General features: G+C 36.3%; 1 protein-coding gene across 1 annotated transcript in view; it reads right to left on the bottom strand.

Annotated features, from left to right (window-relative positions):
- The window catches only part of CYBB (cytochrome b-245 beta chain), a 31,555-nt gene extending 18,614 nt beyond the window's left edge, over positions 1-12,941 (bottom strand). The window contains exons 1-5 of the mRNA XM_012736664.3: positions 12,816-12,941; positions 9,556-9,651; positions 8,112-8,222; positions 2,080-2,164; positions 311-456 (exon numbers count right to left, since the gene is read on the bottom strand). Of these exons, the coding sequence (XP_012592118.1) occupies positions 311-456; positions 2,080-2,164; positions 8,112-8,222; positions 9,556-9,651; positions 12,816-12,860 (483 nt within the window). The 5' untranslated portion in view covers positions 12,861-12,941. The remainder of the gene's footprint in view (positions 1-310; positions 457-2,079; positions 2,165-8,111; positions 8,223-9,555; positions 9,652-12,815) is intronic.
- Positions 12,942-14,073: the final 1,132 nt, after the last annotated feature.

The raw sequence follows: 14,073 nt of genomic DNA, 5'->3' as shown, positions 1-14,073 counted from the left end.
CATGTGTTCCTGGCTTTCTTTGACTGGTGGGCATAGCCACTAGTAAGCCTGAGTTACTCCAGGCTCCACGTAAACACATTCTTATAGAGAGCTCAAAGACCTGGAAGACTTCTAGAGACCCTCCACACATGTGGTCAAGAGAATGGGAGATATTTTTTCTATACTCACATTCTTATAACCTACAGACATGTCCCTCTGATGGCTAGCCAAGTTTTGTTGTTCTGGCCAAGTAGAGTTCTTCACTCACTGGAAGCTAGTCCTCAATTTTAATGGCATAGAAAATATCTGAATTAGAAAATGAGAGGCTTACCTTGATTTTATCTCGAACAAAATTGAGATAACTTTCATTCTTCCCATCTCCAAGTTTAGATAGTGCTACTGAATAAGGATCAGAATTTCCGACTCGGGCATTCACACACCACTCCACATTAAATAGATGTGCAATGGTGTGAATTGCTAAAGAGGGCAGAGAAGAGAAACAAAAAGGGTGAAGGGTATGCACAAATTAATTGTAAGATGGGTTTCTGGCCACAGCCTCTGACTCTATGATAAGTCACAGGGAGACGCAGGGATGGCCCAAGACTCTTCTAAACAAGAAGTGGGTCTCCAGAACCAGAGAGACAAGGCAATTCTACTAGGTAAAACTTTTCTTTAGTTGTATGATTGTGGGAAAATGACTTGCCTCTCTGGTCTTGGTTTCCTCATTTGTAAAATGAAGGTATTAAGCTACATGCTCCTAAATATCTAACCAAGTTCTGAGATTCTACAAAATAGCCTTAGTCTCTGAAGGTGTTTGGATGTGTTCTTATTGTCTCTCTCCCCCTAATATATTGGTGCTGAAATATATTGCAAGAAAACTCTCATGTAATGCCTAGTGGCTAGTCAATTTGCCTGACTCTGAAATTATCTCCAGAGAGAGATGACAGATTTGATTGAATTAATACAAACCTATAGCCATAAGTATGAATCTCCCTCAAAAAATTACATTTTTATTTAGCAAACACATAGGATTTACTAGGTGCCAAGCACCTAATAAATAAGTGCTTTACAATTACTTACTCCTTACATTGACTGAACAATGTAGATACTATTAACATCAGCTCATCTTACAGATTAGGAAACTGGGGCATAGATTGCTTTAAAACCTTTCCTAAGGCCACCAAGCTAGGAAGTAGCAAAGGTAGGAATAAAATCCAGGAAATTTGGTACAGAAGTCTGTGCTCTTAACCAGTACACTATGCTAGTTTCTGAAAGATTTTATCATATATTTCTTTTGAACTATTTAATTTGCCACTGTTTGAAAAGCCTGCCTGATCTACTAGTAGAAGAAAAATGCCTGCAATCTAAGCTATTTTACTCAGGCTAGGGACAGATTCCTTAAGGGCAGAGTAAAAGTCTGTTTTGTTCATCACTGTACATGTCTATTGTCTGGCCCATGAATTATTTATAAAGTGAATTAGTGGAGATTGGATAAGGGTCCAAGATACATCCCTTCTTACACTGACACTACCACTCTGATAATTATAATAACATATAATATACATATATATGTGTATATTATATATATACACATATAGTAATGACATAATAACAATAACAGTAATAATAATGGAGGTGTTTAGCTGATAAGGGCTGTCTTAAGGGATTTTCAATTTATGGACTGTGGCTCCTATAGGTTTACTGCAAAAAATCCATAAATCCACATATGCAACCAAGCACCTTTGTAGGATGAATGAAAGCTCTCATATGTGGACTAACAAACATTTTTTTTGATATTAAAAGGGATGGAAAAGGATGAAAATGCCAGGATCAACATTGCTTATGGCATACTTCATTTTTAAAGGAAGATCCTAAGATAAAAATGTTAAGGCCTAAAGGAAGAAATCCTAATCTTGAGATGAAAGAAAGAGTGGTAAATACTTTTTTGAACAGAACTCATTCAAAATATACAACTTATTCAACCAGCAGTTATTCTATCTTTAAATGATGATTGAGTTCTTACAAAAAGGTACCTAAGAATAGAGGCAACTCTCTAGTTACAAGTTTTCTTTGCAATCCCAAATGTCTTAATAAACTTACCAGTGTGAAATGCAATCATCCATGCCACCATTTTATGAAAGGTGAGGTTTCTGTCCAGTTGTCTTCGAACTCTTGTTGAACAGCACTTTGGATTAAGGGGGGAAAATGTTAACAAGAAGGATTTCTATGTGCCACACATTTGATATGTATCATTTAATTTAATTCTCATTACCACCTAGGGAGGGCAGGCTGTTTGGATCCTGAGAGTAGATTTTTGAAATTGTAGAAATACTAGTAAGGAAGACACTGCAAACTCCAGAAAAAAGGAAAAAAAGAATTAGGCTTTACTGAGCGTATTCTGTAAACCAGGTAGTTTACCCATAATCATTATCTCATTTAACATAATGAGGTAAGTCTTATTGTCTTCATTTTGCAGATAAAGAAAACTAAAGCTAAAATTGCACATTGGCTGAGATCTGAGTCTATTTGCCTATAATAGGTTCATGCCCTTTTCTACCAAACCAAATGTGAGAATATAGTCACTATTATTCTAAATGCCCAAGAACCTGAGACAAGGATTTCAGTATAAGTACTCTTTCTGGAAGGTGATCACAGAAAATGAGGGTAGAAGTGAGACCAGAATAAGAAAGTAACCAATTAAGGGTGTATTATCATATCAGCTACCACTCTCATATCATATCATATCATATCATATCATATCATATCATATCATATCAGTGGGCACAATCACACCAGGGAACTCTGGGAGGCTTTGTAGACTTGTTCCAGAGGGGTGTGTGTGTGTGTGTGTGTGTGTGTGTGTGTGTGTGTGTGTGTGTGTGTTTGATTTGTTTTTTGGTTTTCACCTAAGGGGAAGGAAGCTTGGGTGCTCAACCACCCACTTCCATCCATTGTTAGCTGAGGGCTGCTCCCAAGGCATCAATTCCTTGGGATTTCAGGCTTACCCCAGGACAGGGCTGAAAGAAAATCCTCAGGCAGAGAATGACTGGTGCTTGCAAAAGGCACCTGACCCATGTATTGGAAAACTGTCAGTGCATAGGAACTATGCTGGAGCTCCAACAGCATCAGCTACAACTAAGTGTCCACCAGTGGAGCTGAGCACTGACTCAGACCCTCAAAATAAGGATTTCCTGTTTGAAATAACTTATTCTATATTTCTGTTGGTGAAAAATTGACTGTCCCTGTTTTCTTATATAGCTTTATTGTGTTTTATGTTTATTTCAAGTCTGGAAGTTGTTTTTCTACTTTGTTCTTTGCAATTTTAAGGAAATATCTTTTTCCTCTTTCCCAATTGCCACGTTTCTAAGAGTCCTTGTGGTAGGCAGATTTCTAGGGTGATTCACAATGACTTTATATAATCTCCTTCCCTTGAGTTTGGGTGGGACCTGGGACTATGATGAGCTATCACTCCTGTGATTTTGTTACATTGTATGGCAAAAGGGATTTTGCAGAGGTAATTAAAGTCCCAAATTGACTTTAAGAGGGAGATTATCTGGGTGAGCCTGACCCAATCCCATGAGCTCTTTAAATATGGATCTAGAAAACAGAGATAAAAGAAGTCAGAGATTTCAAATGCAAGGAAGATTTTATGCACTGTTGCTGATTTAAGATAGATGGGACACATGGCAGGAAATGTAGGGGCCTCTACATCTAAGAGTGGCCCTTGGATGATCACTAGCAAGAAAAGAGGGACCCCAGTTCTACAACTGTAATGAACTGAATTCTGTCAATTTAAGAATGAACACAAAAGAAGATTTTTACCCAAAGTATCTAGAATAGAATTTGGTTCCGTAGACACCTTGATTTCAGTGTTGTGATACCTGAGCAGAGAACCCAGCCACAAGGTACTGGACTTCTGACCTACAGACATGTAACCTAATAAGTGGGGGTTGTTTTAAGCCATTGAGTTTGTGGTAATTTGTTACATAGCAATAGATAACTAAAATAGTCCTTCACTACTCCAGTAGTGAAACTAGACTGAAATCCAAAGAATCAGAAAATGGGAATTAGTATAGTTGGAAAGCAGTACAGAATTACATTTGAGAGCAAGTTTTGTCTTCAGACATACCTGTGTTGAGTCCCAGCCCTCTCACCTAGCTGTGTGACATTAAATAATGTACTCAGTCTCCAGTTTCCTCACCTGAATAATTATCATTGTTCTTCCCTCTATCTCTGTTGCATAGATTCATTGAAAGGTATTCAGTAAATATTTGATGATATTTTTTATTATTATTTAACTTTTCAGTGGGGCTCCCCAGCTAGTGGGTAAGCTTCCTGTATGATGAGAAGTATGTCATGTGCTTTCAAAATCCTTTCATCATTATTTGTTTGAATAAATGCATTACATTTTCACTGCCCTAGAACCTAAGATGATTCCTCTAAAGCTATAGAGATGTATTCATCCCCATATCTATGCTTACCACATTGTTTTCTTTTCTACTTCCCCAAAAAATCCTTTTGAAATTTCTTTTTGGAGGGGAAATTCACTGGCTCCTCCATGCTGAATTTGAAGAAAAAGAATATGGTTTTGTTGAGGTCCCTACACTGTCTTCCTGGTATTATCATTCTCATCATAATCATCACCATGGGTCATCAAAAATGTGAAATAATAGATGTTGATGCCCCTTAACAGCTTTAGCCACAAACCCTTAAAGAAAAATAAACTGGATATCAGAACAGTGGAGAGATATGCTTGGGAAATATAATGTCCATTCAGTAATAGTCTGTTTTATCATAATAGGTAATTTTAAAAATTAGTTAATGTGAAGCACATACATTTTATTAAAAGGAAAAACAGGGACTACTAGTCACTAATGGGCCAGTAGAATAGATCCCACCAGAGCACCAATCCCTGATTTTTCCCAGCTACCCTCTTTGGTGTGGTCAGAAATGGCAAACACTCCAAAGAGAAGCCACAAATTATGCTGATACTGGGCTTTCAAGAATACAATCTCCTCACTACTTCCTGAAAAGGGGGCAAGAAGACTAGCTGGTGGGGTGGAAAGGAGGGTCCTTACTGCCTGTGACTGCTTAGACCATTTTTGTTTCTCTTCATCATGCACATACCATTTATATGCTTTGAATCACTTCTGAATTATCACCATCCATCTATCAATTACCCAAGCTGCCATCATGGCCTATAGCTTCCTCACTGAACTACCTCTTTGCTTTCTGCCACTGACCTCTAAAGGGAAGTTTCTCTTACTATCGCCTAAAGTCTTGCCTGATTTCAATAAACTACCATTCTAATGCAAGGGAGATTATTGAGTCACCTTGGCAGATTTCTATGCTCTATTGAAACTGTGAGTGAAAAAAAGAATTAACAAAAAAGAGAAGTAGAACCAAAAAGAAGTGCATATTTATGGGGCTTAACAGAAACTGAAAAGCTCTATTTTTCGTACATTTGATCTCATTACATGCATATTAATGTATCTGAATTAGATATTTATATGCAACTTGGGAGAAATTGCAAAAGACAACTTTGAATCTACAGAACTAAGGCAAAAAAGTTGACAGTAATATCCACACCTGGTGGCAGTGGAATATGTCATAAATATGAATAACATCACTTCGTTTGCATAGTACTGTATATAATTTTGAAATTCCATGTTTATTCTCTATCTCCTCTATAAGATTCTAAGCTCCTTACACTCATCATGGCCCATGCATATCTTACTCTTTACTCACCATGTGTCCTTAGGACTTAGCATATAGATGGCACTCAACAAATATCTGTTGACTGACAACTTACTAATTGACAGACTTTTACAATGGCATATTCATTCTTACATATGGATTATTTGACCTGTTTTTCAGCTAAAACACAACTATGAGACCCAAAGCCCAAGAGATTTGTGCTAAAGCACATGGTTAGAAATAGAGCCATGTTGAGGACCTTTGATCCTCAGATTACATAAGGTAGCAGATAAGACCTCACTCTCTCACCTTCTTGTTTCTTTCTGATCTTAAGACTAGGACTGCCATATGGTTAGAAATGAGTTTCTGTATGGCAATTTGGGATTGTTAAGGCGTCCTCGGGGACTTCCATATGCTGAGCTCCACCCTCAACAGCATAGGCTGAGAGCCTTTATCCCTACCTTTCTTGGGGTGGTGGGAAGGGAAACCCTGGGGCTTTCTTTTTTCAGGTAATCAGAAGGATTAAAAAGCAAATTATGAATCATTGAAACTGCTAGATACTGAATGGGAGTTCTCTGGCTGTTTAGTTTACATAACGTCCTACTAACGAGTCCTTAAAGTTACAACATCCTTGTCATTTCTAGCCTAGGTTCTTCAGCAAACTCAAACACTCATACATGATGGATTTCTAAAACCATAATACTGTAACGGGACAGCGTCAAGAAGTTTCAGCGGCACAAAGAAAAGTGATTGGGGGTACAGTGACTTGGGTTTGAATGCCAACACTCCCATCTAATTTTGTTCTCATCTTACTGGCTTGATGTGCACATTTCTTGAGATAAATTCTAGGAAGCTTCAATGAGTGGCAGCTATTATCATTCCCAACATTAGTCACAGCACACTCACTCCTTTTAATCCCAATTGTAAAAGAAGTTACAATTGAAAAGTTCACATTTCAGGTTGGGAATCCCTCAAGAAAGGATGCGTCCTGTCTGTAAAAAGATGTGACTTGCTGCTAGTTTTAAAAAAATACATTCTTTTACATAACGATCTCTCTGGTTACAGAGCTGCGCTTTTCGATGCAATTTGAAGAGCAGCCTTATTTCATCCCTGTCTTTAGAGATTCTCATGAAGATCTTCCATCTCAAGCCACAGGGTGCCTAAAAGCTGCCATTACAACATGTGCTACTCATGGGACACAGCAGCTCAACTGCAATGCAATCTGGCTTTGTGGGGTAACCAGAATTTCTTAACGGGCTGTGCTGTTGAAAACACCACCAGTTTCTCAGCATTTACTTCCTCTAAATAAAGAGTATTTGAATGCGTGTAGAAAGAATAAAAAGCAAATGTATCTCCTTAAAAACAAAAAGCTATGGTGCATGGGCTTCATTTAGCAAATGTTCATTAAGTTCCTATCATACAATAAATATTGTACTTCTTGGCTTTCAAGAATACAATTTCCTCATCATTTCCCGTGCTTTTGCCCATGCCATTTTCTCCATATAGAATGCCTTTCTCTCTCATTTATAACTTTTACATGCTTATTTATCCTTATATGGGCATGTCTAAGGCCACTTTCTCTAAGAAACCTTTTTTCATTCCCTGCCCCACCTGATATAATTTCTCTTTCCTTTGATTCCTCATAGCTCTTTATTTGTTTTGTGGGACCCATCATATTTTGCTTTGTAGCATATTCATTTGAGTACGTGTGTAGATTGTAAGTTCTTTGTTTCTCATCTTTGTATAACAATACCAATAAGAAATTTGTATATCATTTTAAGGGTCACAAAGGTTCTTCCTACCTACTTAATCTTCCTCCCCTTCTAGCATAGTGCATTTAGGGGCTTACTAAATTGTTAGTGATAGTGAAAGGACCCCTGGGCATTTAGAAAGCTCAGCACTCCTCAATTCCATGAAGCCAACGCTTAGTCACATTCAATATAGTGTGACTTTTTGCTCATTGATTCCATCTGCTTGGGATGTTTTCCACAAAAGATATTTTCTCTGACTTAAAATTTTTTGAGTGATACTGAAAAATTAATTCCCAAATGCCACACATGTCAGGCTCATAAAGCCCTGTTTCTATGCATATATATATATATATATATATATATATATATATATATATATTGTGTGTGTGTGTGTGTGTGTGTGTGTGTGCATGTGCATGCATGTGTGCTTACTTCATTGTCTCTATCAAGGTATAGGTGGGTTTTTTTTCTTGTTAATTTCTTTTCCAGGTTAAGTGGCTGTCCTATGGAGCTTCATCCACAAATAGTATAGAAACAAGCTAGAGAATAGGACATGGCTTGCCTCAAGAATATTCTACAAAAGCTGAAGCCCTCGTAAATTATCAGCTGCTTTTCCTAAAAAAATGGCACTGTTCTTGATAACCTTTGAAAATGTGAAGAACTCAGTGAAACATTTGGTCTTACCGCACTGGAACCCCTGAGGAAGGAAAGCAGATTTCGACAGACTGGCAGCAGGATCAGCATGCAGTTGAAATTCAGGCAGGCTGCAGGGGCCCTGGCCAATGCCAGCGCTGACTAGAAGAGGCAGGATAGGGAGCAGAATGACTCTTGTGAGCACAGAATGTTTCCCATCCCCACTTCCCCAGGGTTCCCAGCATGAGGGCCACATACCAGAGATATCAAGTGATCTGGACAGGAAGGTCCTTTAGAGCCAAGGGTTTTCCTTTAGGGCCTGCTAGGACCCTTTGTTTCAATCTGAAACTGGCCGTTTACCCCAACCCAATATTTTATTATTAAAATTTTCAAACATAAAGTGAAGTTGAAAGAAATTTACAATGAAGACCTATTTATCCATCTCCAAGATTGGACCTTTTACATCTTACTATGCTTGCTTTATCACAAGCATCCTGGATACAGGAATGTCTATCTATCTATTCCTGTATCCATCTATCAACTGATCTTATTTTTTTGATGCATTTCAAAGTAATTTGCAGAGATCAGTTCAGGTCCCCCTAAATATTTAAGTGTATATATCATTAACTAGAGTTCAGTACCCAAACTGGACCTTTTAAATATTTTAAAGAAGGGTTTTTTTAGCACTTAGACTGACCTTAACAACTTAAATTGGTATGGTATAATGCTTTGGCATCATAATTATTAGCTTTGTCAACATCTAAAGAAGTTGCATATTTGGAGGGGGAAAGCATTAATGTAAATAAGTTAAGAACAATTATAATAATGTAGTATAAGTACATATTATAATTATTTATACATATGATTTATAATGCATATTATAATTAATATTAAGTGATTAATTCATAGTTTCAGCATAATGTAACAAATGATGTTCTCTGAGGGAAAGAGGTCTGACAGTTCAAGGAAACTGAGAGCACTAATGGACCCAAGGAAACTCCAGGGCCTTCACTCTGCTAGCCTAGTCAACAGATATGGCCCTTGAGCAAATTCCATATGTAGAGACAGGCTAATTTTCTGAAAATCATTGTATAATATGTCATTAGGAGTAAGGTTCTACATGCACAAAAGTGATAGGAACCTGATGACTTAGAAAATATGGAAAGTCCCACTTGTCCCACATGTGTCACCCCTGGATAGATCGTTCCAACCTTCCATTTCAGAGTCAGTATTGGATTTCTCTTTTAAGCCAAATAATGGCATAAGGACCTTGGGCAAGGAGAGATGCAAGGACCCTCTGCCACATTTTTGTTTGTCCTACACTGGAAGGCCTTAAAAAACTCTTGCCCAGGAAGTTTCAATGTAGGGAGTGAGGCTGATGGTGCTATTTGAGTTAGTCGGAACATTTATTTAAATGCTAAAGGGAATATGAACATGAATGTTTGATTAGAAATATGAGCCAGCCAATGTTGCATGGAATGGAACTTATACTTACCCCAAGAAGTTTTCGAGTGTAAAAGAATTTAGGTGGCTTATCATAAACCTGGTAGTAGTGGACAAAGAGGAAGACGTTCATTCCCAGCCATACCAGCTGCACAAACAGAAAGAGTTGCATGAGGTTTTTGCATTTCAGTAGTAGATTCCATTCTGGATTAAAGTTAAGTGAGGATCAGGACTTCCCCAAGTCCAGCCTTTGACAAAGGTGGTGACAAAGCTGGGTGTAATCAGCTTAGAGTCAGCTCTTCTCTACAACAATGTCACTACACTTGCCTGTAATTAACCTTTCCCTGTTTTATTCCCCATGATTGTTTTACTACCTGGCCAGTATGCCAGGTTATTATCAGTCTATCTCTCCTCCTTTTTTCTCCTCTTTTTTTCTTAACCTTAGATTGATAGATGATGGCAGGTGACTCTTCTTAAAATGAGAAGGGAAAGCAATATATTACTACTGCCATCACCCAACTAGTAGGACATTGTGTTCTGCTCTCATAGGTGCAAATCACCTCCCACCACCACACAGTAACCCAACTAGTGGAGTCTCATCAGCCAAATGTCAGGACTTACATTCTACTTGGTAAGTTTTACTTAACTTTTGAAGGAGGGGATATTGAGCGCGAGCAAGAGGCATGGAATTTAAAAGAAAAAGAGCTTTCTGGACTGTGACAGCTTATTTCATCCCAAGCACTGACTGTATCAAGTGGTGACACTGCTTAGTCCTCTATCTTCAGTGCCATAGTGATCTTTTATTAACTGTGTTTTGAAGCTATCAAATGTCCATAGACACTCCAGAACATTCTCTCTTTACAAAGAAAAATGTGATAAAGCAAATTCTCTATTTCCTGACCTTGTTATTCTTTCTTACTCTGTCTTTCCAAGCTGTGTCTTTACTTTCAAGTAAATGAGTATATAATTTAGAAGAAGGTCATTTCCTGGGAAAATTGTAGTGGGAGCTAAAAGTATAATTTGAACTTGTTTTCTAAAGGAATATCTGTTCTTAAAATTGTGATAAGAAATCAAAGTTTACAGCTTTAAGTTTTCAGAAGAATTCCATATTGCAATAGAATGTTGATTTGGCATAAAATATGCTTTTAGAACAAAATATTTGTTTTTTCTTTTTTATTTGTACCACTAATTTGGCATGCGTGGAAGAATGAAAATGGATCCCTATCTTTTACCATATACAATAAGCAAATCAAGATGGATTAAAAACTTAAATGTAAGACCTGATACTATAAAAATACTAGAAGAAAACCTAGGCAATATTCTTCTGGATATTGGCCTTGGCAAAGAATTCATAACTATGGCCCCAAATGCACAGGCAACAAAAACAAAAATAGACAAGTTGGACTTAATTAAGCTGAAAAGCTTCTGCACAGCAAAAGAAATAATAAACAGAGTAAGCATACAACCTGTAGAATGGGAGGAAATATTTTCAAACTATCCATCCAATAGGAGATTAATATCTAGAAATTACAAAAAACCCAAACAACTCAACAGCAGAAAAAAAATAATAATAATTCTTTTGAAAAATGAGCAAAGGACATGAATAGACATTTTTCAAAAGAAGACATACAAATGACCAAAAAGCATATGAAAAAAATGCTAAACATCAAATCATCATAGAAATGAAAATTTCAATCATATGAAATATCATCTTACACCAGTCAGAATAGTTATTATTAAAAAGACAAAAACTAAAAGATACTGGCGAAAATGCAGAGAAAAGCGAATGCTTATACACTATTGGTGGAAATGTAAATTAGTACAACCTCTATGGCAAACACTATGAATATTTCTCAAAGAACTAAAAATAAAACTACCATTTGATCCAACAATCCCACCACTGAGTAGCTATCTATAGGAAAGGAAATCATTATATCAAAAAGATAGCATGCACTTGTACGTTTATTGCAGCACTGTTCATAATAGCAAAGATATGGAATCACATGTGTCCATCAACAGATGATTGGATAGAGAAAATGTGGTATATATACACAATGAAATACTATTCAACCATAGTATTCATAAAAGAGAATAAAATCATGTCATTTGCAGCAACAGAGAAGGATCTGGGAGGCATCATCTTAAGTCAAACCACTCAGAAAAAGAAAAACAAATACCACATGTTCTCACTTATAAGTGAGAAGTAATTAATGTGTAGACACGGACATAGGAGTGTGGAATGATTGACAGTGGCAACTCAGAAGATGGGGGGATGGGAGAGTTTGGATGATGAGAAATTACTTAATGGGTACATTAAGTAATTACTTAATGGTACGTTACTTGGGTGATGGATACACTAAAATCCATGTAACAAAATTACACTGGTACACCATAAATTATACAAAGTAAAAAAAACCCTCAAAGACAATATATTTCATGATAAATTCTTGCAAAAGTTCCATTCATAAGTGTTCTTTTAAACATATGTACAAAGCTTCCATTGGCTATTTAGAAAGGCTATTTATAAATCACATCTCTATCTGCCCAATTTGTCCATGATTGCTTCACTGTGACCATTTTAAGAGAACAGTTGATCTTCATTATGTTAAAAAGTATAAAAATCAATATATCCATTTTAAAAATTAGTCATATCTTTACTTATAAAAATTATTTCTTAAGATAGACTATATTGATTTCTATATATAATACATACACACTACATGTATAAGTCTAGATAACTTATTTTATTTCCTTTCTCTTGAATTTTCATAAACCTCATAAATAATTCAAGTTTAGACCTCTGAGAAAAGAAGGTACTTGGTTTTTAAAATAAATTGGAGAACTTTAATTATTTTAGGGGTAGTTACTGAAATAAAGGCCAATTTCCAACATCAATCAGTACTTTGCTTGTTATTTGAAAATGGCATAAAATTTCAACTGGCCATTTTAAGTAGTATAAACATATAAAAAATAAAGAAATTTGTCTCTGAGTAAACATTAATAAACAACTCAGAATCAGGGATCAGTAGCATGAAATATCTTCTGCTTCCTCTGTGAAATAAGTGCTGGCTGACCTGGTGCTCCTAGAAACTCAGAAATAAGCTACAAGAAGTGAACTCCCCAGATACTTTCTTTCCATTAAGGAATTTGGAAAAAATAGACTCAGTCTGCTTACAGGTAGATATATATTCACACAGTGAACCAGCTAAAACACAATCTCCCAAACAAACATAAAGGCTTTGCTCTATCTTAGTTCCCAAGAAAACCCAAACAAGTCAGAGAATTCATAATTTATCCCTTGTTGTTACTTACAATGACAAAAATGGAGATCCCCTCATTCACAGCCCAGTTCCCCATGGTGACAGAGGTTCAATGTGTTGTGTCTGAGTTTCTTCTGTATTATGCTTCTTCTACCAATGAGGAAATGAAAATAACAGCCTTGGGGCAATCTGTTTCCTTTTCTATTATCAGAAATTAGCTAATCATTGGTCAACTGAAAAGTTTGTATCCATAAAAAACTTAAATCTTTAAACTTCAAAAAAGGTCTATAATGATCCAACACAACAAAACACAGTAGGAAATGAGCCCAATCTCTGCAACTAAGAGATAAATAACAGCACAGTTTGTGTGATGTATTTTACATAGTGAATTAAATTTTTGACTAACCAATTATCTGTTAGCAATTTTGAAGTCACTCACCTAGCCATGACATGGTGCTGGTTAAAACACATTAAACAGGTGTGATATCTTCTAATAGGCTGAAGCAGCATTTATAGCGTTGCTGAGAAAAGCATTAACAATAGTGATGGTTAATAGTTCTGAGATGCTATGTGCCAATTTTATATGCTTATATATGTGTGTGTGTGTACATATACATATAAATGTGAGTTAAAACATGCATATATTAATATAAATATAGTCATGCACCCTACAATGATGTTTTGGCCAATGATGAACCGCATATAAGACGGTGGTCCCATAAGATCATAATGGAGCTGAAAAATTTCTACTGCCAAGTGACGTCACAGCACAACACATTACTTGTGTGTTTGTGATGATGTTGGTGTCAACAAACCTACTGCATTGCCAGTCATATAAAAGTATAGCAATACAATTATGTGCAGTACATAATACTTGATAATAAATATAAATGACTATGTTACCGGTTTATGCATTTATTATACTATCTATATACCATACTTTTATTGTTATTTTAGAGCATACACCTTCTACTTATAAAAAAAAAATGTTTAACTGTAAAACAGCCTCAGGCAGGTCCTTTAGGAAGTGTTCCAGAAGAAGGCATTGTTATGATAGGAAATGACAGCTCCATGAGTGTTACTGCCCCTGAAGACCTTCCAGTGGGATAAGACGTAGAGGTGGAAGACAGTAGTACTGATGATCCTGACCTTTGTAGCCCTAGGCTAATGTGTGTGTTTGTGTCTTAGTCTATAACAAAAAAGTTTAAAAAGTAAAAAAAAAAATTAAAAAATGAAATATAGAAAAAAGCTTATAGACTAAGAATATAAAGAAAAAATATTTTGTACAGCTGTACAATGCGTTTGTGTTT

Source organism: Microcebus murinus, chromosome X, assembly GCF_040939455.1.
Source record: "Microcebus murinus isolate Inina chromosome X, M.murinus_Inina_mat1.0, whole genome shotgun sequence".
In the NCBI taxonomy this organism is placed as follows: domain Eukaryota; kingdom Metazoa; phylum Chordata; class Mammalia; order Primates; family Cheirogaleidae; genus Microcebus; species Microcebus murinus.
Note: the sequence above shows the minus strand (reverse complement) of the source record. Positions and strands in the feature narration are given on the sequence as shown.